Here is a 26,864-nt window from a genome sequence, read left to right as displayed (position 1 = left end):
TTGGTGGTTTGAGTTTATTTTCAAAAATTGCTTCTTAACACATTATCTTTAGAACTTTCCCATTCTTTAGTTCTACTTAGGAAGAAAGGAATATTATCACCCAGCTGACTAGCTCATTAAAGGAAGACACAACAAGCTTTCTCCAAGTTTTTTCCAGGCATATTGTTGTCAGGTCTCTGGTTTGCCTCTAGAAATTTGGCAAGTAAGTGGATATACATTTTTCACTCTTCCTACTTTTTTTAAGGGACAGAAGTGATTTAGGAGGGAATTGAATATGCCAGAGTACCTTATTTTCTCTCTCTTTTTTTCTTCTTCTCTCCTAAATAGGAAAGTTCATCAGCTTGATAATGGAGGAGAACAATGACTCCACCGACTACCCCCAGCAAGGTCAAGGGCGGAACAATGCCATGAAGTGTGGGTGGCTGAGGAAGCAAGGAGGCTTTGTCAAGACTTGGCATACTCGCTGGTTTGTGCTCAAGGGTGATCAGCTCTATTATTTCAAAGATGAAGATGAAACAAAGCCTTTGGTAAGTTAGAGAAAATAAAAAGCACTAAGGTCACAAGCAATCCAAAAGTTAGAAGGGTTTGCTAGAAACTGATGGAGTCTGAGATTGACTCCATTCCCCTGGTCTCCTTCAGCTTTGGCATCTTTCACACTTTTTCTCATTGTTTACTTTGGTTAAAGATGATGGACTTGCTAATTGAGGCCAAGAGGCAAATTATACTTGTCTGATATTAATTTTGACTTTTACTAAGTTGGAACAGAATGTCTGAGTCCCTCAGGCATGCATGCTTTACGAGAAATTTTAATGGACGACTGCTAGAAGATATATATCATAGACAAAACATCTTTCCTTTACTCAGAAGTCCATTGCCAGCAGATTTGAAGGAAAACTATAAACACAGCTTTCAGTAATTTTTGAGACGCCCTCAGCATCAGTTCTCTGGGGGCTTCCTTCCACCTTAACTCACATAATAAAATATGGATATAGTGCTAAATGGAACAACATTGATATATCCAACTAGCAGACACAATACAGTCTTCTGGGAATCATTTTTTGTCTTTTGTAGTTCCTCAGTGGTCTTATATTTGCTTATTTACTTATCATTTTCTCAGCCACGAGTCTCTAGGTTACAATGAGAGAGAGGAAAAATCTCTAGTTCTTCCTGTAGCTACAGCAGGCTTTCTTAGCTGTGATCGTCAGTTGATGGAGGGAGATGCAACCTGAGGTATCCTCTGTGTGTTTTCCCTTCATCTCTAGCCATAGGATATATAAATGAAAGAAGAAACATAATAGATTAAATGACAAAAACATTCCTAACAGTATGTTTTTGAGGCTATTTCCCTTGTGTTAAAGTTCAAGAACTTAATTAAGAATTTAGATCAGGGCTCTGCTTAGTATTGTACATTCTCAGACATTATAATTCCACAAAGTTCTCATTTGTCTAGTTGAATTATTTAAAAAAAATAGCAACAAAGGCACATCCTATAAATATTTTTTGAAATTGCTGCTATGTTTTAAGCATTTATTTACCAAATCCAGGCATTAGACTAAGAGCTTATATATATTATCTTATGAAATGCTCAAAATAGTCCTATGAGGTAGGATTATCCTCATGTATGCATGAAGAAACCAAGGTTCAGGGATAATATGCATTACTCCAAATTAGACAATGATGCCATGATTTGCTTCCAGATAAGTCTGACCTCATATATCCTTAGCCAAAGACCTCATAAATAAATTAATAAGAATATTCCATATTGTTGGTATCATGATAGTTATAGTGCATGTCCATACCAATTATTGCATTTGTCATAGCAAACCAGTTGAGATGGGGATTAGCGTTACAGATGGAGAAATTGTGGTTTAATGATAAGAAGCAATGTGACAAAGATTTATGGACATTAGAGGCAAAGCAGTAGAATCTTTTGCCTCTTATCCTATGCTCTAGGGTTCTTTTCTCATTATACTTATTTTATACTATAGATTACATTATGGTATTATCTTAAATGTAAAATCATTTTTATCAAACTCCGATAAAGGGATCAGGATTCTGAGAAAACAGAATATGGAGGAGCCAGTATGGGGGCTTTGATATGGAGAAACACATGGAATAAAATGGAAGTATGAGTAAGATCCAATGTTTTATCTCATGGAAACTTCTTCTGGCATAGTTTGGCCAGAATGGATACAATTTTAAATTATTAATTAGGTAGGATCTAGGACCTAAATGGGGGATAAGGAGAGCAGAGGATTCAGGAACTGAGTGAGTGAAGATGTGAAAGAAGATCAAACAAATGTTCTCTTTGGTGAACTTAGTGTATTTTCTAGTGAGGAACGTGGGATAGAGTGGATCAGGCCCCCCAGCTCAATGTTTCTAAAATCTGAAACTTGCAGATGTCAGAGAATATGCACAGGAACCCCAGTTGAGGAACTCTGCCCTAAGCTGTTCAAAGAGAATAATATTATACTGCCTTGGCTATGCTCTGTATTTCTCTGTGTAGTTTCTCAGAAGGTTCATATAGTTACAGATGGTTTTCAGATAACTACAATGTAGTTATTTTGTTAACAAATTGACATATAAATAAGAAAATGCAAAATTTTCTGATTAATTCAAGTGAAAATTGCCTCAAAATAAAAATCCCTTTAATTAGTAATGTTTCTAAGACAAGTTGTATTTTGATATCATTATATTACCAGTGTTTCTAAACTTATAATAATTAATATTAGCAAAATAGAGTTATATTGTCAAGAAATTACTAATTCTTAAACCAAAGATAGGATGCTGTTATTTCCCCCCCAAAAGTTTAAAAAGTTTCCAAATATCATTTGTTAATGAAGCAGTCAAAATTTAGGGTAGGGGCACCTCAGTGGCTCAGTCAGTTAAGTGTTGGACTCTTAATATCAACTCAGGTTCTGATCTCAGGATTGTGAGATTGAGCCCCGTATTGGGCTCTGCATTAGGCATAGAACCTCCTTAAGATTTTCTCTCTCCCTCTCCCTCTGCCCTTCCTCCCCTTAAAAAATCGAGGTTGAATAACTTTGAATTATTATTATTTTTTATATTATCTTTTTTTTAAATATTTTATTTATTTATTCATGAGAGACATAGAGAAAGAGGCAGAGATATAGGCAGTTCAAGCACCAAGAATCTTAACATTGTGCTTTTTAACTTTAATCTTTTACACTAACGTTCAAATGCACGCACAAAGAATCAGATTAAAAACTCAGTTTCTGTTTTAGAGGGCACTTAGTAATTTTAAGGACCACATATTTGCCTGTGAATGGGCAATTCCTTGCTTAAAAGTAGTTTCTGGGGCATCTGGGTGGCTCAGTCAGGTAAGCGCCCAACTCTTGATTTCGGCTCAGGTCTTGATCTCAGGGTCGTGAATTTAAGCCCCACGTTGTGTTTCATGTTGGACGTGGAGTCTACTTAAAAAAAAAAAGTAGCTTTTTTAAGTGAAGGTAGGTAGATGCCTGGTACATTGTAAGTTCTGAAGTGTATTTTTACATGAGTTAGTGAGTGAGTCAATAGAAGGTATCTATAGCTAGGAAGGGCAGGGCCAGTACCAGGTGCTGGGAGTAGTATTGACTATTCTCAACCTCATTTATTAAAGTCATAACTGAAAACATAACTTGGTATATTAAATCATAATCACTTCATAACCACAAAGTTTAAATCACATTAAGTAAATCTTTTTTAAAGAATCACCTCAATGAAGAACAATTGAACATCTTGAAAAATGTTAAAACTGGAAAAAATTTAGTTGTTATAAATCCCTTCCTTTTACAGATGAATTGTGTGTGTGTGTGTGTGTGTGTGTGCATGCACGTGCGTGAATGTTGAATGTGTATGTGTGTACTTGCCATAGGATATTGTTAATGACTGGCAGATGAGAAACTAAAAGCCAGATTCCCTTGCTCTTGATCCAATGTTCCCTCAGTTTTGCTTTTCACTTGCTCACAAATCCTTAACTTTTCTTTAGATTTGTTTTCAATCAGAACTACTTCTTACTTATTTATTTTCAGCATTGGTGCTTTCAAGCATAAGAATGCCCTTGGCCTTCATTTATTTTGATGAGGGCTATTTCATTATTACTGGAGGGAAAGTCACTAATGAAATGAAAAAATCACCCTTTTAAGTATTCCTAACCAGCTAAAAATATTCAATAAACTTAATCTGGATTTGTTTTTCTCTCTCTTAGAAGGCATTTCTAAAAGGAGAGTATTAACACCCTTGAAATGTGTTTCTCCTGTTCTAGAAAAAGGTTTTCAATTTATTTTAGTAAAACTTTTACTGATTTTCTCCTCAACTCAATAAAGAGAGTCAAACTCTCTATTATTTTTGTTATTAAAAACTACACATCTGTTGGGGGGAAGAAATGAACAAAACTATAGTTGGGACAGTTAATAATGTAAGCACTGGGCACTTTATTTTTTATTTTTATTTTTTTGGTTAGAGATTTTATTCATTTATTTGAGAGAGAGAGAGAGCACTGGGCACTTTAAAAACACAGATACTATTAATGCCAAGGATTGAGTGATGATTCTGTGTAGGAGGGTTGAGGAAGGTGTCATAAACCAAGAGATGAACCTTACCCAGAGTGCTGAAGGTTGGAGGCAGTTTTCCAGGTAAACTGAGAAAGAAATTGAGAGCAAAGGAAAGCCAGAGAGTGGTAAAATAGACATCAATAGATAGCTCCATTTTGTGAGGGGAGTGAAATGACAAGAAATGGGGTTTAAGTGATATGTGGGGCCTCAATATGAAGGGATGCATATGTTGTTTGAGACACTTATTCTGGTACATAATGGGAAGCTATTTCTAGAACACCTGTAGTTACTCAAGTTGCAAAACTACATTAATCTATTAGAAAGGAATAATGGCAGCCATTTAAAAAAATGTATGTCTGCTTGGGTTGCCATCACAAAATGCCATATCCTGGGTGGCTTAAACAACAAAAACGTATTTCCTCACAGCTCTGGAGGCTGGAAGACCCAAGATCAAGGTTGGTCTCTGGTGAAGCTTCTCTTCCTGGGTTGCAGACAGTGGCTCTCCCTCTGTGTCCTCACATGCCTGCTGCCTTGTGTAGAGGAGCATAAGAGAGCTCTGATATCTCTTCTCTTGTAAGGACAAGAGATGGATTAGGTCCAGGCCCTCCCCTTAAGACCTCATTTAACTTGAATTATCTCCACATGGGGGTGAGAGATAGGACTTCAATATGTGAATTTTGGGGAATCACAATTCAGTCTGTAATACCTAATATGTTGCAAACTTCTGTTAATGAATATAATTTTTTCAGTTAGATTTTTCTTTTACCTGTACCATCAACTTTTATCTCTACTAGAACTTAATAGATCCAATTTAGTGCATTAAACATTTAATTATTTGAACCTACCATTGGTGTCTGATGTTCTTATTCAAATCGCACCTTGCCTTCTAAATATTCTACAACCTGCACAAGTTTGAGATCTTAGAAAGTCCCACTGCCACTTTTCTTGTCTTTTCTTTTTGAGCAAAAGGCAAAAACACCCATAAGTTCTCCTCTCTCTGGAGATAGTGCCTGATTTGTAAATAAGACTTTCCAGCCCTTAATCAGAGTTCCTTGGGCAATACATTAGAAGTATGCCTTAAAATATTTTAAATTTTACATTTAAAATAAATCAAGCTAAAATAATTTATATCCTATAATTTTAAAATGAAAGAAACTTTAGTTCATTTAGGCCAAAACTTGCTCCCAGATCATTTTCTACAGTGTCTGCACTTGCGCAAACACGGATTTTATTCAGAATAGATTTAAAAAATAAAGTTGGGATGGCTCAGTCAATAGAGCATGCAACTCTTGATCTTGAGGTTGCACATTTGGTCCACATTGGGTGTAGAGATTACTTAAAAAATGTTATTCCTAAAAAATAATGGATTTTTGGTTGTTTGGTTGATTTTGGTTGTTTCCAAAAACAACAATAAAACACAAAAAATGTTGCATATAGCCAATTAAAAAATAAATTAATATACCCATGATTATTATAGACTTGTTATAAGTACTATATTTTTCCAGATTTTAGGTAATATTTTTTCTTTTTTTATCTTTGTTTTTTTTGTAAATTTATTTTTTATTGGTGTTCAATTTGCCAACATATAGAATAACACCCAGTGCTCATCCCATCAAGTGCCTCCCTTAGTGCCCGTCACCCAGTCACCCCCACCCCCCTCCCACCTCCCCTTCCTCCACCCCTAGTTCGTTTCCCAGAGTTAGGAGTCTCTCATGTTCTGTCTCCCTTCCTCTTATATATGGAAAAAAAGTTAAAATTATACTGTTTGAAGAATCTATGAAAAAGAGAAGTTCTTCCATCAACACTGAACATCCCTAGCACCTTTGAATTGCTATTTAGAGAGTTTTTAAAACAGATTTACACTGAGTTGTGACAGTATCTGTTTGGCCGTCTTTCATTAATGATTGTGACAAATGACTGTGACCTTAATTGTGGATATTGTAACATGGGGAAAGCAGCTGAGTCAGAGATAAAGTATGATCATTATAGTTATTCTAAATATAAAGTAGTTGTGTAGATTTTGCAAATGAATCCAGTGAGAAATTCTAGTGCTTTTTTGAAACCATCTGTTTCACTTCTATCATGAAACATATAAACCTAAATAATAGCTAAGTTTCAAGTTTGATGATACTTGTATATTTACATACCTTGGGTACTAGAATTTGACACTGGAAAGCAGTGATTTTTAGAAGCCAGCCTGAGACTCCTGATAAAATGACTAAAATCCAAACAGATACCAACCCAATTAAACTAGTCTATAGATTTTCTAAAACAGAGAAATTGATCTGATTGTGTGGAGAGGATTTTTTTCTGGACATGATGAAGATAACACTATATTAGATAACACTGAATTTTCTTAACTTAAAGAATAAAGTGATTTTGAATGAATTATGACCTGAGGGTTTACCTCTAATTGTGCAAAAATTGATTACTAATTTAAGAGTAAGCTCTAATTTTATATATTTAATGAAACTTGTGAGTTAATGAAATCAAGAAATCTCTAAGGCATTTGCTGTTTGTTAAAATATATATGAACTGGAAGAAGACAAAACCCCAATTAAATGCTTAAGGTAATATTAGGAACCTTGATACTTGGATCTCCTCCTTAAATCTAAAACTGACTTTCTGAGTGGTAACTAAATCTCTTGGCCTTTAAAAAGACACATAAAATGGTATTGTGTATCATCATAAATTTTGGGGGAAATCTTAGCTCATTCCTAGAAATAATTATATCAAGAAGCAGTGTTATTAATCTAAAATATTATTTTATTCTGCTTTTAGTTGAAGAAGTTTTTTTTTTTTTTTTTGATAGCTTACTTTTACACAGCCATTTCAGAGTGGTTAAAAATATAGACTTTGAGTCAGATTGTTTGGATTGAATCTTGACTCCACCAGATGCTAATTATGATATATTGAGTAGTGAGTAAGCTGGTTTAAACTTCAATTTACTAATCTGTGCAATAAGATAATAATAGTACCTATCTCATAACATTGTTAAGAGGATTAGGTTAAGTAATTTATGTAAATGATCTTAGTGATGGCACTTAGTAAGCATAAAATGCATGTTAGCTGTTTTTATATTAGCATGATGAAATAGAATTTAAGATATTCATGCTACTCATGCATTCATTTGATTTTTTAAAAATTCAGCACATACTTACAAATCTCTAATGCACCTGTAGTTATTATGCTAGTTTCCAGGAAATACCAAGGTGATATAACCAAAACCAATTCTATAACAAATGGACTCCCCCTTCTCCGAAAAAAGAAAAAAAAGAATTTAAAAAGAAGCAGCCTTATTTCTTTCTCAGGTGAAAGTCCAAAGGAATTCCAGGTAAGTGAGGGGGATCTTCTTGGTCTGCTCCAAACAAATGTTTAGAAACCCAGGCTGCCAGAGATTTTGTAATTTTAACGTTTGGCTTCCAAATTGACCATAGGGTCGGTCATTCCTTTTCTGATCAAATAGGAGGATGTAAAAGGGAGTATTGCATAGAAGGTTTGGATGGACCAGCTGTGGTAGTGGCTTTTACTACTTCTGTTCACATTTCATTAGCTAGAACTGAGTTGCAGAACCAAACCCAACTGAAAAAGGGGCTGAACATGTAGCCCAGCTTTATCCTGGGAGCAGAGGAGAACATGGGTATTGAGAAAGAATTAATGGACTCTGCCACAGGTGATAAAATGAGACTAAGCATCATGAATCCAGTGTTAAATTCCAGTACTGTTACAAATTATTTCAGTTACCAAACAATATAATATCTATTTTGCCATTGGAGGCCAAAGGAGGGACACTATCACCACTTCAAGACTCAGGAAGAGTTTTTCAAAAGAATATCTATCTATCTATCTATCTATCTATCTATCTATCTATCTATCTATTTATTTTTCCTTATTTATTTATTCATGAGAGACACACAGAGAGAAGCAGAGTCACAAGCAGAGGGGGAAGCAGCCTCCCTACAGGGAGCCTGATGCAGGACTTGGTTCCAGGACTCTGGGATCACACCCTGAGCAGACACTCAACCACTGAGCCACTCAGGCATCCCAAAAGAATATATATTTAATTGGGAATAGAAAGGTGATACAGCTAATAAGCTGTCGGGGTAGTGTATGTGACATAATAAAAGGTATAGGCTATAGCCTTTTGGGAGATTGTTGGGAAATATGTAATGGTCAATTAAGAAAAGAAGGCAAAAAGTGTTGAGAGATGAATTTGGGAAAGTATGTACAGACAAGGAAGCTGTGTCAAGGATTGCAGATCTTACCTAAGAACTTATGTTTTCCCTGCTTTTATGTGTCTGTTTTCCTTGGTTTATTGGTTTTAGAGCTAAGCAGTGACCATAGGGATCATTCTAGGTGTAGCTCATTGTAAAGGAATTCAAAATACCCACATAACTAGAAAGTCTTCCTCTGAAAGCTCTGCGATTCTGTCTGGAATATCTATAATTGGCTATTTTGTATTATGACATAATCTCTGGAAAAATGATGGAAAAGCAACTATACTATGGATAAATACTTGACCTTCTATCATACATTAGTACTTAAGCATGAATTATGGGCAAGCCCATCAGCTCACTTTGGACTGCAGTAGGAAGAATTGAGAAAATCTGTTGCTGCTGGAGAGGGCATCTGGGATGAAGAGCAGCAGACAATATCTTGCACAAATGTAGAAATTGATGGGGCACCTACGTGGCTCCATCTGTTAAGCATCCAACTCTTGATTTTGGCTCAGGTCATGATCTCAGAGTCTTGGGATCAAGCCCTGCAGTGGGCTGTGCACTCAGCATGGAGTCTGCTTGTCTCTTTCTCTCTCAAATAAATAAGTATATAAGATCTAGAAAAAAAAAAAAAACAAAGACAGCATAGAGATCGATGGGTGGGGCATGGTAGTCAGTGGGAACACAGTTATGAGATTTCATCCTAATAATTTTCTCTAGAATTGTTTTTGTACAATATGAGCATTTCCCTGGAAAGCAGCTGAACCCGATTATTTTGTATACAGGTTCTTGAGTCAGACTTTGTAGGGTCAAATTAGACTCCATCACTCTCTATAAGCCTTGGGTAGATTTCTTTTTACTTACTTGATTAAATTACTCGTCAGTTAAATGTAAGTAATAATACCTATCTCGCAGAGTAGTTGTTAGCATACCTGAAATGATGTTTCTAGAATACTGTTTATTTCCAGAATACTTATACAGTACCTGACTATATATATTAAGTTCTCAATAAATATTAAGTATTGTTGTTAGTATCATCATCACCATCATCATTTTTATTGTCTTTGTCTATCAGGATACCCTGACATGGCAGTTTAGAAGTCAGGATCTGTAATATATACCTTATTACTTGAATAATGAAGAAAATAATAGATGATCACCCCAAGTAAGTAATGCTAACTTCAAAGCAGAAGATAACTTGTTTCTGCTGGTGACCTATGCTATCAAACTACTGAACTCACAGGAAAAGATTCCTAAAGTACAATGCTCACCTTTGTCGTCAGTCTTTTCTTTTTTGTTTAAATTACTTTTGGGGCTCCTTCAGAGCTTATCAAAAGGATTATGATGACAGCAAAGGAGACTTGAAGGATTTTTTTTGAGAACTGGACCACCCCAGAGAGCAGCAGCCCTGGTTTTCTTATCTTATGTACAGCAGTTATTCCTCAACACCAGTTTGAAAGAGAATTACTGGAGTTAAATCCCTTGAGTTCTGCATCTAACATTTAATCATACTGACTGAGGGCTTCTGTATTTGTGATACAGTTCAATATATGGAACCAGATAGTCTATATATGGATTATCTCATTACCATGAACCTAAGCATATTTCCATTATCCATTTAGTGGAAAAAAGACTTTATGGGAGGAAAATGAAAGGTGAAAATGTGACTTGAACATTTATATTTTTAGTGCTTAGAGTAATCTATTTTCAAAGGTTACTTTTTCCTTCCCCTGATATGAAGTGTTTCATAGGCAGTTGCTAGTGATTTTCTTTTTTTAAGTGATTTTTTTTTTTAAAGTTTCTCTTGGGCACTCAATCTTCCAGTCCTTTCTTCTTTACCGTGATCTTGCCTAGATCCAGCTGCTCTCTATTTTCCTAGCACTATTACCATATGTTCATTCATTCAGTGAATGTTTATCAATTGTAAACTACATAAATTATACTTTACAAAATGTTTGACTGCTTTTACAAGGAAGCAATACGTGAATTGGTATGCCTACTTTCTGAATTTTGGCTTCCTTCCCTTAGCGTAATATTTTCAAGGTTCATCCATGTCTAGCATGTATCAATACTTCACTTCTTTATACGGCTGAATAATATTCCATTGTATCAATATGCCACATTTTGTTTATTCATTCTTATACATTGATGGACATTTGGATTGTTTCCACTTTGAGGCTGTTATAAATAATGCCGCTGTGGATTCTCATGTACAAGTTTATGTGTGAATGTATGTTTTCATTTCTCTTAGTTAATGTACTTAGAAGTGAAATTGATGATTTATATGGTAACTTCATGTTTAACCTTTTGCGAAACTATGCCAATCATCTTTTATAACGTATTTATTTTAGAAAGACAGAGAGAGAGCATGTAGGGGAGGGGCAGGTGGAGAAGGAGAGTCTGCATTGAATTTAGAGCCCCATTTGGAGCTCAATCTCACAATCCTGAAATCACAACTCGAGCCAAAACCAAGAGTCAGATGCCTCCCAGGCACCCCCTATACCCATCATTTTCAGTGATTAAATTTCATTGTAATTTAAAATGGAAGCCTCAGGCTTGGATTTAATCTCATCTGCATCCCTCCACACTCCCATCTCAGCACTTACCAGTCTCGAGGGTATACTCCAAGTAGGGAGGAAGCACAGTGTGCCTGTGTTCTTCTTTTCTCCGTCCAGCAGCAAGAAATGGGTGGAAGAGGGGAGAGAGACAGAGAGAGAGGGAATGTTTGTCTATGCTTGGAGAGAGCCGTGAACGGGATACTCTCTCCTTCTTTCTGAGGCCTCTAGTATTGAGGACTGGAAGAGGAAGAGGAGAGCAAAGACAAATGCATCTCTAAGAACCTATTGCTCTGTGGGGACTGCAGTGATTGGTCTTGTTTCTCTGGCTAAATTCATGGTTCTTTATAAAGATCTTGACTACCCAGGGTGCTGGAAATGGGGCAATATCTTGTCCTCCTTTTTCACCCTCCAGCTCTCAGAGTGGGCAGGATGCCCACAGCTTCTTGCTACTGGGATCTCATTTACCTGGTGTCCCACCTTCCCTAGTTGAACTTGAACTCCTGGAAATTCAAGCATAGCTGACATGACAAATTAGTACTGCAGGCTCCTTTACATTTTCACAAAATTTTCTCTACTCAGCATTTCTTTTGCCCTGTACTCAGGGATAGGTTCAGGACAGCCTAAGCACATTACAAGTGAGGAACAAGCCGCCATCCTCCCCAGTTGCTCAAAATTCTCCTGGAGTTCTTTCTCTTGCCTTGAGGGGTTTATGGCATTCCTCCCCATACTTCTTATCTTAAGTAGGAAGAAGACAGGTAGTGGTGCTGACCACAGTGGTAGTATCTGACTGGGTCAGATTCTTTTTATTTTATTTTTTAAATATTTTATTTATTTATTTGAGAGAGAGAGAGAGAGAGAGAGAGAGCGAGAGCACAAGCAAGGGGAGCAGCAGGCAAAGAGAGAGGGAGAAGCAGGCTTCCCAGTGAGCAGGGAGCCCATGTGGGGCTTGAACCCAGGACTCCAGGATCATGACCTGAGCCAAAGGCAGACGCTTAACTGACTGAGCCACCCAGGTGCCCTGATTGAATCAGATTCTATTCTTTCTTTCTTATTCTATCTGTTAGAACATAATGGCATTAATGGGTTCCTGGGTGACTCTATTGGTTAAGCATCTGACTCTTGATTTTAGCTCAGGTCATGATCTCAGGGTCATGAAATCGAGCTCTGCCTTGGGCTCCATGCTGAGCGTGAGAGCTGCTTAAGATTATCTCTCTCCTCTTCCTTCTGCCTCTCCCCAGCTTGTTTTCTCTCTCTCTAAAAAAAAAAAAAAAAAAAAAAAAAAAGATAAAAGAAAAACAAATCAAGGCACTTAGCAACTCTTTATTTTTGGTTTTAGGTTCCAGAAATCAGTCTAGGACAACAGAATAATTACTACTCAACACCCTATATTATAAAAAGCCTATATCATATTTTTGCAATTTTTAAGTTGCAGCTTATAAATCAAATGTACATACTTGTTTCCCTCCCAGATAAGTGGGACTAGTATTCCCTTATTAACTAAGAATTCTGGAGATAGTTAAAATCCTTCATGTGTCTGACTTCTTATGATTATGAACTTGAAACAATATTCTATTCCATTTATGAGTCAAGTACCTTGCCATATACAAAAATTATTTTTTGGAGGAAGTTTGTAACTCTGGACCCTTTTTACTCATTTCTTCCACCCCTCCACCCCCTACCTCTGGTAGCCACCACTCTGGTCTTTGTATTTATGAGCTTATTTTTTGTTGTTGTTTTAGTGAGATCATACAGTGTTATTCTGTCTCTATCTGACTTATTTCACTTAATACCTTTGACATCCATCCATGTTGTTGCAAATGACCAACTTTTATTCTTTTGGTATGGCTGAATAATACACCGTTGAGTTTATATGATCTCTATCTCTATCTCTATCTCTATCTCTATCTCTATCTCTATCTATCTGTATCTATCATGTTTTCTTTATCCATTCATCCACTGATGATTTTTTTTCCACGTCTTGGCTATTATAAATATTGTTGCAATGAACATGAAGGTGCATATATCTTTTTGAGTTAATGTTTTTGTTTTCTTCTGATAAATATCTAGAAGTGGATATCTGGGTCACATGGTAGTTCTATTTTTAATTTGTTGAGGAGCCTCTGTACTGTTTTTCAGAGCGGCTGCATCAGTTTGCATCCCCACCAACAGTACACAAAGGTCTCCTTTTCTCTACATGTTCACCAACACTTGTTATCTTTTGTCTTTTGATAATAGCCATTCTGACATGTGTGAGGTGATATATAATTGTGGTTTTGATTTGCAAGTACTGATGATTAATGATGTTGAGCATCTTTCCATGTATCTGTTTTCTGTAAGTTTTTGGAAAAATGTCTATTCAGACCTTCTATCCATTTTTTAGATAGAATGGCTTTTGTTTGTTTCTGTGTCTCTCTCTCTTTCCATTATTGAGTTGTATGCATCCTTTACAAATTTTGGATATTAACCCCTTATCAGATATATATATTTTTGAAGATTTTGTTTATTTATTCATGAGACACACACACACACACACACACAGAGAGAGAGAGAGAGAGAGAGAGAGAGAGAGAGAGATGGAGACACAGGCAGAGGGAGAAGCAGGCAGAGGGAGAAGCAAGCTCCATGCAGGGAGCCCGACCTGGGACTCGATCCCGGGGCTCCAGGATCACACCCTGGGCTGAAGATGGTGCCAATCCGCTGAGCCACTTGGGCTGCCCCAGATATATGATTTTAAGATATTTTCTCCCATTGAGTAGGTTGCTTTTTCATTTTGTTGATTGTTTCTTTTGCTGTACAAAAACTTTTTTGTTTGATGTAGTCTCACTTGTTATTTTTGCTTTTGTTGCTTTTGCACTTGGTGTCAGATCCAAGACCTTTGTCATGGAGCTTACTGTCTATACTTTATTCTAGAAGTTTTATCATTTCAGGTCTCATGTTCAAGTCTTTAATCCACTTCGGGTTAATTTTTGTGTGCGGTGTGAGACAGTGGTCCAGTTACATTCTTTTGCATGTCCAGTTTTCCCAACATCATTTATTGAAAAAACTGGCCTTTCCCATTGTGTATTCTTGGCTCCTTTGTCATAAATTAATTGATCATATAAATGTGAGTTTATTTCTGAATTCTTTATTGCCTGATATTCATCTACTGGTTATTTTTATGCCAGTACCATACTGTTTTGATTACAGTAGGTTTGTGATAGAGTTTGAAATCAGGTTTGAGGTTGCCTCTAGCTTTGTTTTTCTTTCCTAGGATTGCATTGACTATGTGGGGTCTTTTGTGGTTCCACACAAATTTTAGTATTGTTTATTTTATTTCTGTGAAAAATGTCATTGGAATTTTTATAAAGATTGCATTTGATAGAGTGTATCTTTATAGTTTTCCCAGGTCATTCACCTCCTTGGTTAAATTTATTCCTAGGTAGTTTTTTTCTTTTTGATACAAATATAAATGAATTGATATTTTTTTTTATTTACTAAATTTTTAAATACTAATTCCAGTTAGTTAACATACAGTGTTGTATTAGTTTCAGGTGTACAACATCATGATTCAACAATTCTACACATTGCACAGTGCTCATCATAATACATGTACTCTTAATTCCCTTCATCTATTTCACCCACCCTCCCACTCACTTCCCCTCTGGTAGCCACCTGATTGTTCTTTATAGTTAAGACTGTAGATTTTGGTTTATCCCTTTCTTCCCCTTTGCTCTTATATTTTGTTTCTTAAATTCCACATATGAGTGAAATCATATATTTGTCTTTCTCTGACTGATTTGTTTTGCTTAGCACTATACTCTCTATCTCCAACCATGTTATTGTAAATGGCAAGATTTCATACTTCTTTATGGCCAAATAATATTCCATTATGTGTATATGCCAGTTCTCATGCTCAATAGAACTGAAAATGTCTTAGATTTACATAGCTCATGTTTTTGAGCAGAGTTTCAAATTTAGGTCTTTTGCTGCAAGCACTAAAGCCAGAGATTTAGACCATAATTCAGATGTGCCTGTTTCTCAAAATGGGAAATGGATAAACTTCCAATCAGAATTGTTAAAATATTCATAATAATTTTAAAAATCTTTGTAACTATTATATAATCAAGGGCTGCCTCATGTTTTCAATAGCTGTTTTTATAATCCCATTGGCTCCAGGTAGTATTCCTTAATTGACCCAATAAAAGAACAGAGATCTGTTTAATGCAGAGAATGTTGCATTCCCTAAAAGTGAAGGCCAGATGATGGTACTATGTGGTGCTGTCTTAAGAAAGGTTTCTTAGTTGTTGGGACAGAGATAAGTGGTAGGCAAATTGGGGCATCACATGCTCCCTGTGCTAATCCGTACCTAATTCATGTGAGTGGTAATTAATTCTTAAGAATAACATCATCTAGTAGGTAACACTGATGTTGATAATTAAATTATATTAATTATATAAGTATATTAGTGGTTTTAGCTTAGTTTTTAAGTTTGCTTAGCACAGATTTATATATTTCTTTGAGTTATATATTAATACATTATCATATTACTATAAAAATATTTACATTAAGAGCCAATGAGAAAGTTTTTCCTTTAGACATACATATACATTGGTCAAATCTGACATAGTCTAAGCAAGCAGCATGTTAACAGATGAAATAAGTACAATTGAATCCATCCACTTGCTAGGATAGGACTTTTCATTTCCTTTCCTGTTTCTTCTTTCTATCCTTCTTTACCTCTGTATTTCATGAATGGATGTATGCATGCAGTACTATACCTGGCTTATAGTACTTGATTATAAAATAAATCACTGCATTTGTGAAGCTAAGTTATAATGAGGGAGACAGCCATTTAAAACATAGTAATAACATAATAAAGTGGTATAAAGGAAATGAATAGATACCTACACAGACAATAATGACATGGCAGTGGTGGTAAGGGCAGTGGAAAATCAGAGTCGGTCATAGAAGAAGAGGAAAGGACATTCTGGCCCAAGGGAAGAGCACACACAGCAAAAATAGGCCTGTACTGTTAACTTCATTAGCTAGGGATTTCTCATTGTCCCTGTCTTGATCTTGGAAATGGTTTCAGCCAAGCAATGTTGCTTTCTCCATGGACCAGTGACTATGTACGCACATGATCAGACTCTCCACAGAAGCCCTCTATTGCTTTTTAATACTATATTAATAATGCTTCCTGCTTGCTGAATGCCATGTGCTATCTTTTAATGTAAAAGCTTTTATTTTTTAAGAGAAAATAAAAACATGTTTCATGTCACTCTGCCTGTCCATGATTTCCTTCTTCATTATTATCTGCCAGGGCATGAAGGTGGAAATTAATAGCTTCCTCTTGTGAATTCGGAGTCCTGTGAGTATCTGGTAGCATTTGCCACAGATGATTGCTATTATCTTTCTTATCTAACCTTTGAGTCCAAAGATCTTCTCACATAGCCACAGTATCTGGCACAAAATACATCTATTGACTAAAGAAGTATCATAAACTCACATTCAACATGAACATAAGATTCTCTGAAGTGTATGGTTATGAAAAATTATATGGAATAGTACATGTACACAATTTTTCAAAGTGATGACTCTTTACTTTTATACTTGGGATTGTTTTAAATTAGTAATTTAAGATAAACTATAGAGGGTTAAAATAAACTATATCTTTTTTGCCTAAGGCTTTAAGAATGTTAGCCTTTATATTTTATTGTTAAGGCAAAACTTCTAAGATGCAGGGGAGGGAACATAAAGAGAATGATTGCTGAAGTCTTTGTACCCTGAATTCTTGATCTCTTTTTCTGCCCTTAAAGTTTCTAATTTAATTGTGATTTAAAATGAGGAAGCATGATAAGTCGTCTCTTCTCCACAGGACATCTGGTGATATTCTTAAAGGTAAGACACCAGCAAGGTGAAGCTTGCAGGAGAAGGCGACTCTATAAAAGAAATTACATTGGACCTCAGAACCAATGGTGTATGATGGATAGAGGTCAATAAACTCGACCATCTCCTTTTTAGCTCTGCAGAGTAAAACTTCTACAGGCATTTGCATGGAGGTGAATTATGTTTGATAACAGATGGAACTAAGGTCTAGCAGAGATCAGAGGACCTGGATTTTAGTCCTAACTTCTGCCACTTAAAATCTGAACAGTTAATGACTTGACAGGCTCATTTTCTTATCTGAAAAAGAAAGAAAGGAAGGAAGGAAGGAAGGAAGGAAGGAAGGAAGGAAGGAAGGAAGGAAGAAAGAAAGGAAGAAAGAAAGAATTGCATTAGAGAACATCTAATATTTCTTCTAGCTTGAAATTTTAATAACTCTTGAAATACATCTTTTATTAATATTCCATATATTATTTTCAACTTACAGCATTCATACACAAAAGCCAGGGACAGGGCATTGTAGCACTGGTAAGCTGGAGTAGGGAAAGGAAGTTTTATTTTTTACTTTAATATTTCAACATTTTTTAATTGTATAATCATGATAATGGCCAGTTTGGGCATGTCTGAAGACTTACTAGGTAGTGAACGTGGCTCCTGGTAACACCTTTTATACCTCGACTAATCCTAGCCAAAGATACATAAATCTTTTGTTCCTTCGGTTCTCCTATCAAGCAATCATTGTCTTTGATTCTCTTTTGAGACTAAAAATTCCTCTTTGGATTTAGTTAAAGACATATCTTTGGCTGGAGCAACCTAGTTGGTTAGAATGGAGGCTGGGTGTGCTTCAGGGCAACCAATTCAACAGGTTGCCTTTGTTAAATTTACAACAAAGGTACTTTATTCTTACAGCAAAAGAAAAGAACACTGTGTGAATTTTGAGATGCAAATTTGCAATTAGTGCTTTTTTTGAGGGCTTTTAGTTTTGAGACATCTATGGTCAAAATATTTTGATAAATATATGCGTGTTATTTACTAATCCTATATGTTAAAATGCTTTCAAAGTATAGCCAAAAGCGAAAAAAAAAATAGAATGTAGATTTTCACTTCACAAATGTTTCCCTCTTATTTGTAAGTCCAGAAATTAAATCTTATATTTTTAGAACCATTGCTGCAAATTTCCGTACTATGCCATACTTTTATACAAATTACTATGATGTGTATTTTGCATGTTAATTTAGATTATCCCCTTTTTAGAAAGGAAAAGAGAATACTTTCTTAAAGCAAAGTTTGATGTCTGATTGCCAGGCAGATTGGTAGCACAGGATACTAATGTTTTGAAAATTACTGTTTAATATAAATGAGATATTAATTTGTTTTGGAAAAACTTCAGTCTTCCCTTTCTTCCTCCCTCCCTCCTTCTCTCTCTCCCTCCACTCCTTTCTTCTTTCCTTCTTTCTTTAATTAAGATAAACACTCATTGAGTATCTGTCGTCTGCCATGCTTGCCCTTCAGAAGAACATACTTTGCAATAGACCCCATTTTACTACTGGACACTCCCTACAACTTTTATCAAAATTACTAATGTACTTTTAAATAGACCTAAAGATACAATTCCTTAAAATTTAACATAAACACTCTCATTTTTTTCCAAAAAAATTTCCACAGTTCTTAGAAATGCATGTGAGAAAAAGAGTAGTCAAATATAAGTGATTTATTATATTGGTTTTAGTTTTCATAATTGTAAGACGAAAGGATTGACAGAAATAGTTTATAATGCCCTGCCCAGGCAGCACTGCTAACCTGGTTGAGAAAGAATGGGATATGACAAGTAGAAACCAAATAATGCCTGGGAATGTGCTTGAATTTTCCTTAAAGAAACCTGTGATGCATGCTCATGAGTTCAGTTTTGTCTCAAGGATTCTCATTCTTATACGCCTGAAGTCTTGAGCTTTTGGGAATGGAGCGAGACTTGTGTCAGCATTGAAGGTCAAATAGCAAATAGAGAGTGGGTAGTGAAAAAGACCAACAGTCAAGATCCTGAGCCTCAAAGTATAGCGATTTAAAAGCAACTAATGAGTGGACATTTCCCAGTTTTTGCCTTGTCTTCCATAGAAAATATTGTTTTCCCCAGTGGTGTCTAGGTAAGTGCCAGATGAACTAAGAGAAGAGAAGAGATATGGAATTTTCTTCAGGGATTCAAGGAATTCTTTTTTGCTTTAGCTAAAGATGGCTGTAGCTATGAGAAAGGCAGTTAAAATCTTCTATGCATTTTCTTCTCATAATCTTACCCTTTCAATGTTAAGACCAGTTTTTCTAAAATAGAAAATGGAAATTCCAAGGGGCTGGAATCTTGAATATTCTACTGAAATAGGAATCTCATGATGTTTATACATTAAACAGTTCAGCTTACCTAGCATAAGTCCTAGGGATTATAAAGAGAAAAAAAAAAAGAGATTTTATGGCTTAATAGCTAGATTTTTTTTAAACTATAATTAGGAGTGTGGAATGTAATTTAATGTTTACCATTACGATTCAACAGTATTCAAAATGTCCATTTTTTGATGCGGACTAGGTATCATAATATTTAAGTCCAAGTATCTTGTGAAATAAATTTACTTTTAAGATATATAAAATAAAAAAATATATATATAATCATTTTTTTAAAAAAATGCATATATTGGGATCCCTGGGTGGCGCAGCGGTTTGGCGCCTGCCTCTGGCCCAGGGCGCGATCCTGGAGACCCGGGATCGAATCCCACGTCGGGCTCCCGGTGCATGGAGCCTGCTTCTCCCTCTGCCTATGTCTCTGCCTCTCTGTGTGACTATCATAAATAAATAAAAAAAAATTTAAAAAAAAAAGAACTGTTAAAAAAAATGCATATATTTAACTAACAGTGACCCACATATTCATACAGTATATTCACCCTGGAACTGCAAAATACTGTTTTTTTTAAAGCAACAATTTCATTTTTTTATTGTAACCCCCTAGTATTTGAATTTCTATTTTCTGTAGATATGTTACTTTAATGAATAAATTACATATTAAAAATCATGCTTCAGAAATATTTTTTTAACTTTGTCTTAAAATACAAGATTTTATTGGTATGAATTTGTCATTAGAACAAAAGACAAAGTTGTTGATTTTCTTTTCTTCATTAAAAAGAAGACAGGTTCTCCTTTCCATCAAATATCACCTCACATCATACAGTATGCCCCAAAGCTCACAACTCAGTACTTACTTCTTTGATCTTTAAGAGTTCCTTGCTTTAAATATAGTTAGTAATTAGAATATGAACTTTGTAAGGGAAGTCAGAGTCTTATTTATGTGATCCCACTGCCTAGAACATAGCACTTAATTAATATTGTTGAGAGTAATATGAGTTAAGAAATTATGAAGAAGTCACTTGAAAAAAAAAAGTGTTTTGAGAAAACCAAGCCCTTCTTGAGGACAGTGAAATGGTACTGAGAGAGTAAAAACAGTAGAAGTTGGGGATTGCCCAACAGGGTAAGGAGTAAAGAAAAAAACTACTTATTTCCCAATTTTGTTGTGTGTTTTTGGTTGTTTATCTTCAGTCACATGGCTTCCACTAAGATCTTATAAGCTATTTTATATGGAGTCTCTTTGAAACTATAAAATTATATTATTTTGGGCAGTGACTAAATATTTTCTCTGTGTAGACACTGATATATGGGAGACATTAAACAAATGTTTGCTTAATAAAAGTATATATACATGTATATATAAAATAACTGTTATCAAAAATATCTTGATAATTTCCATTTGGAATGGTTGCCTCAACAGATTGAAAAGTAGAGAATCTTTTTTTTTTTTTAAGATTTTATTTATTTATTTGAGAGAGAGCACATGTTAGGGGGGGAACAGAGGATGAGGGCGAGAGAAGGGAAGAATCTCAGGAAGTCTCCAGGCTTTGAGTGTAGAACTGGATGTTGGGCTGAATCTCATAGCCCTGAGATCCGTGACCTGAGCTGAAACCAAGAGTCGGATGCTTGACCAACTGAGCCTCCCAGGTGCGCCAAAAAGTAGAGAATCTTAATAAACAAAATCAACTTTCAGAATATTTTATCCCTTGAGCCTACAGTAAGTTGGATGTAACATGAAATTAAGCAATTTCACAATTAAAATATCAGTGAAGATATCTGAAGACTTGTGAAGCCATAGTTATGACAGATGATAGTACTGTGATGACAGAAATGACACTGGGAGATTATCAAATGTAACTTTCATCTTCAGTTTAACTTGGAGAATGATTTCAAGCTCTCCTAAGGGATGGATATATTAAAGTTTAATATATCACAAGAATTTTTGTTTATTGTGCAGCCACATTATAAGGAACACATGATAGAAGCTTTATGACTTCTCTAAAGATGAATTTGATATCAATTAATCTTTTAGTTTTAAATTTTTAATTTAAATTCAATTTAGTTAAAATATAGTGTATTATTAGTTTCAGGGGTAGAATTTAGTACTTCATCAGTTGCATATAACACCCAGTGCTCATTACATCAAGTGCTCTCCTTAATGCCCATCACCCAGTTACCCTATCTCCCCACCCATCTCCCCTCCAGCAACCCTAATTTGGTTCCTTATAGTTAAGTCTATTATGTTTTGTCTCCCTTTCTGTTTTATCTTATTTTATTTTTTAAAAAGACTTTATTTATTTATTTGAGAGAGAGAGAGAGAATCAAGAGAGGGAGGAGCAGAGGGAGAGGGACAATAAGACTGCATTGAGTTTGGAGCCTGACTTGGGGCTCAATCTCACAACCCTGAGATTATGACCTGGGCCAAAATCAAAAGCCAGAGGCCAAACTGACTGAACCACCCAAGCACCCCCATTTTTTAATTTTAGAGACTCATTTATTTTCTTATTTAAAAGAGGTAAAATTTGAGCTATGATCTGTCCAGTTATCAAATGGATACAAGGTTTAGAGATATTACAAGGGTGAATTTATTAGGTCCAAATATGGAACTATCCTCATATTCTACAATTTTACTCATTTCAACGATTCATTTTATATTTTAGATATATCAGAATTATGGTGACTAATTTTCCTTTCTCCTAACGCTATCCATCACTTCATTTATAAGAAAACTGAGGCTCAGAATAGTGAATATCTTGTCTCAAATCCCATAGGTGTTTAATGGCAGAGTTAAAAGAATAAGATAATGTATTTTTGTGTGTGTGTGTGTGCATATTTAATATCTTTGCCAAACTATAATTTGATATTTCTCAGTATTTCACCATTATACTAATGTTTGATGATTCCTTGAGATTATTGGTGCTTAAAACTGCTATTTAAAAAGAATAAAATGAAGGGTATCAGTCAAGGCGTTGAACTGTAGTGCTGGATGTCATATAGTGTTGGTGATCCATAATAATAATCCCATTTGGTTATATGATCATAGATTTATAGAACTTCGATATTCAAGTTTGACGGAATTTTAGTAAAAAATTTTTACAACATTTCCCAAGGCAAATAATTACAAGCGAAAGAAACTATCAGGCTTGTTCAGTAGAATTATAATGCAGGTCACAAATGCAAGCCACATAAGTAATTTAAAATTTTCTAGGAACATAATTAAAAGGAATAAAATGAACAGATGAAATTAATTTCATAATATATTTTACTTAACCTAATGTATCCAAATGTTATAATTTCTACATGTTATGAATATAAAAATCATTGAGATGTTTTAAATTTTCTTTTTGTACTATCTTCAAAATTTATGTGCCTTTTATACTCACAGTACACCTTAATTTAACTAGCCATGCTTCAAGTTTTCAATAGCCATGTATGGCTAATAGCTACCATATTAGATTACACAAGTCTAAACAGTCTAACATGCTGCTAGCAGTGATGGGAAGGAGGAATTAAAAGAGGAGGTGATTAGCTGTCTTACTCTAGAGAGATGTTTAGAAGAGGATGCTGGCATAGGGTATTAAAACATATGAGGGTATACATCTCATTACCAAGTGAGGATGTTGGGGTCTTATTGTGTTGAACAGCCTGCCCAAGAGCTTGGACCTATAGAAATGGCCAAACTGGAAACAGAGCTCAGCTGCTCTTAAACTTCCCCTTCTTTCCCCACTATACTGTATATCTTCTCTGGAAAAATAAAAAGAATCAGTAAATAATGCCAGAAAATCATCCTGTACATAAATGGTCTATAGAAAAGAAGTCTCCTCACCTTAGAGCATTATTGGGTAGAAAACTTCCACTGGACTTGTTTACCCAGGTGACCCCCTCCTAATGGATGTGTTATATTAATAACTGCATTTTGGTGATGTTGATGTAATAACCTTGCACCTTGTGATTTTATTGAAAGGAAACATTTTCCTCTAAGAATTTATATGAATTGCTTTTAAAATTAATGCTTGAGGGATGCCTGGGTGGTTCAGTTGACTAGGTGTCTGACTCTTGATTTTGGCTCGGGTCATGATCTCAGAGTTGTGGAATCCAGTTCTGTGTCAGGCTCTTGGCTCAGTCGGAAGTTTGCTGGAGATTCTCCCTCTCCCACTCCCTCTGCCTTTCTCCTCTGCTCTCTCTCTCTAAAATAAATAAATCAATATTTTAAAACTCAATGAAAAATAAAATTAATTTGTGAAATTTTAGTTTGTATTATATATATGCAATTCCTACATGTAAAATTTGAGCATATGTGAAAATGACTCTACTATTTATATTTAGTATTTTATAAAGTGCCCTTCATAAACTCTATGACTATAGTAAGTGTGGATGTTTTAAAGATTGTGGTGTGCAAGGGTAACTGTTTCTTAAACAAATGAATTCATTTTACACTATTTGTTCATTCAGCTAATATATATTTAATCCTTACTGTATACCAAACAGCCTGTTAGATGCTGACACTAAAATAGAAGATGAAGTAGCATGGTTTCAACCTCATGAAGCTAATATTTTATTTGGGAACACAAATAATAAATATATAACTAAAAATAAATGCACAGTTATAAACCACGTTAAGTGTTATAAAGAGAAAAAAGAAACCAGTATAATGAAATAGAGAATTAGGGGATAGGGTAGCAGATTTCCTCTGGGTAGAGAGGTCCAGGGTAGGAGAAGGGGACCTAATGGTGCAAAGGCCCTGAGTTGGGAAAAGCATGATCTGTTTCAGACACAGTAAAGAAATCACTGTGACTGAAGCAGGGTCATATGATAAGTAGGGACAGAAGAGTCAGGAGCTATAGATGGGGGCCATAAAATATAATCCCTTGTTAAGAATATTAAGGACCTTTATTTTTCTAGCATGTAGGAAGGATATATTAAAGAGTTTAAGAGGGGTATCTGATTTATGTTTAAAAAAAATCACTGTAGTTACTATGTAGAAAATGAGTTTCAGAAGAGCAAAAAAGGAACAAAGAATATAAGAAGGCAATTGTGTACTCCAGAGGAGAAGACAGGAGATGGGCCTTTGTCTACTGAAGAAAAAGGTTTAGAAGGCACAGCACATTCAAATTTTGGTATAGAATAGTTTTGCATTAAATTGTCTTAAAGAAATCACTTACCTTCTTTTGGAAGGCTAAAACCCCACTGAGTATTTTAGATCAAATGTGATGATATATTTTCACAATTCAGGCATTTCTGTGATGAGCTACTCACTTGTGTTGCTTCACCTTCATTATGTGGCTTCCCTCAATATGCTTTTCATATAAGGGACATGTAACATGCTATACTTATTCAACTCTATTAGCAACTCCCACAAAACCTTTTTAAAAAACATTCCCAGGGTAATGTATTCAAATTGATGCATGCCTTGAAAATCCTTTCTAGTTTTGCATTCTGGTCATCTTTTACAAAACAGTGTAAGAAATGGATGCTCAAATCAGGCTTTCTTCCTCAGCAAGATCATTGGTAAGTAATGGATAAAATCTGAATATGCTCTTAGGGTGGTGGCTCTTACAGCACAAAATAATGTATTCATTTTGTCCAAACAAGTCAATAATATTATGGCATATTGAGCATTTTTATTCTATTCATTTCTGATTATTTCTCAATGTTCTATAAGAACCTCTTTTGGTTTTTTTTTTCCTTTATGCTATTCATTACCATTATATTTTTAATTTGTATTCTACTTCTCAACTGAAATGAAACTTCTGGTGAAGTGAAATCGTATTCTCTTATGTTCTGTTCAGGATTAGATCCCTAGGAACTCATATAGTTATTGATGCATAACAAATGCTCAATAAATATTTGTTAGATAAATAAATGCCTGAATGGCCACTTGGAAATAAACTTCAGTATTATACTATATCAAAACCCATTTAGTAGATAACTATTTGCCCAGTATTATATGCAGCAACCTATTCTATTTGAACCTCTCCTTTAACTCACTTTGTGTTAAAGCAGGGTTTCCCACCTCAGCACTATGGACAGGAGAGGCTGGACAATTCTTTGTCACATACAATGGATAAATTCAATGTTATGTGCATTGTAGGGTATTTGGGAGCATCCTTGGCTTCTGCCAACTACATGTCAGTAACACCCCCCAAGTCGTGACAACCAAAGATGTCCCCAGACATTGTCAAATGCCCTTAGTTGAGAAGCCCTAAAGACTTATTTTCACGCAAATAGTGATGTTTAAAGTATCTATGTTTTGATGCGTTGAATACTGAATTCTGGCCTTTTCAATGTGGAACATTTTAATTTGTATTGAATATTTTATCAAGAAGGAGAATAGAAATGGAAATAATAATTTCCTTGTGTCCATTTGGAAAAGCTCCTAAAAGGGTTTACACATCCTTTAAACCTAATTCACAGAAATCAAGAAAGAACACACATTTTCAGTAAGACTCTCCTTTGTTGGCAACAAAATATTAGCACATGAATTCAATTTCCCAACGTGAGAACATAGAAAGTTCATAGGAAGCAAAAAGGTTTCAACTGCAGTGATTGGACAGAACTATTTTTTGCATAGGAAGGAGGGAGAACAGAATTCAGTTAGCACCCTACAAAGCCCCAGGGCTTTTCTTTCTTTCTTTTTTTTACAGAATTTTTATTTTTTTAGAGCAGTTTTAGGTTGGCAACAAAATTGAAAGAAAGATGTAGAGATTTCTCATATACCTCTTGCCTCCACACATGCATAGCCTCCTCCATGATCAACATCACTCAGCAGAATTATAATTTGTTACCAAGGATGAACGTAATGGACACATCTTTATTACCCAAAGTCCATAGTTGACTTTAGTGTTCACTCTTGCTGGTGTACATTCTGTGGGTTTGGACAAATATTTGATGATGTGTATCTATCATTATAATTTCATATAGATTATTTTCACTGCCCTAAAACCCCCTTTCAGTGTTGCCTACTCATCTCTCCCTGCTCCCAACTCTGGTAACCACTGCTCTTTCTACTGTCTCTGTAGTTCTACCTTTTCCAGAAGTCATGTCATTAATATCATAGAGTATGTAGCTTTTTCAAATTGACTGCTTTTACTTAATAATATACATTTAAGTTTCCTCCATGTTTTTTTTCACAGCTTGATAGCTCTTTTCTTTAAGATTTTATTTATTTATTCATGAGACACACACACACACAGAAAGAGGGAGAGAGAGAGAGGCAGAGCCACAGGCAGAGGGAGAAGCAGGCTCCATGCAGGGAGCATTTTGTTATTAGTGCTGAGTAGTATTCCATTGTC

At 35.3% G+C, this 26,864-nt stretch overlaps 1 protein-coding gene across 4 annotated transcripts in view; it reads left to right on the top strand.

Moving 5' to 3' along the window:
- The window catches only part of ARHGAP24 (Rho GTPase activating protein 24), a 726,334-nt gene that overhangs the window by 319,658 nt on the left and 379,812 nt on the right, over nt 1–26,864 (top strand). For all 4 annotated transcript variants that reach the window (XM_055312959.1, XM_055312961.1, XM_055312960.1 and 1 more), the window contains exon 2: nt 328–527. In XM_055312959.1, the coding sequence (XP_055168934.1) occupies nt 348–527 (180 nt within the window). In that variant the 5' untranslated portion in view covers nt 328–347. The remainder of the gene's footprint in view (nt 1–327; nt 528–26,864) is intronic.

This window comes from Nyctereutes procyonoides, unplaced genomic scaffold (assembly GCF_905146905.1).
Source record: "Nyctereutes procyonoides isolate TBG_1078 unplaced genomic scaffold, NYPRO_anot_genome, whole genome shotgun sequence".
NCBI lineage: Eukaryota > Metazoa > Chordata > Mammalia > Carnivora > Canidae > Nyctereutes > Nyctereutes procyonoides.
Note: the sequence above shows the minus strand (reverse complement) of the source record. Positions and strands in the feature narration are given on the sequence as shown.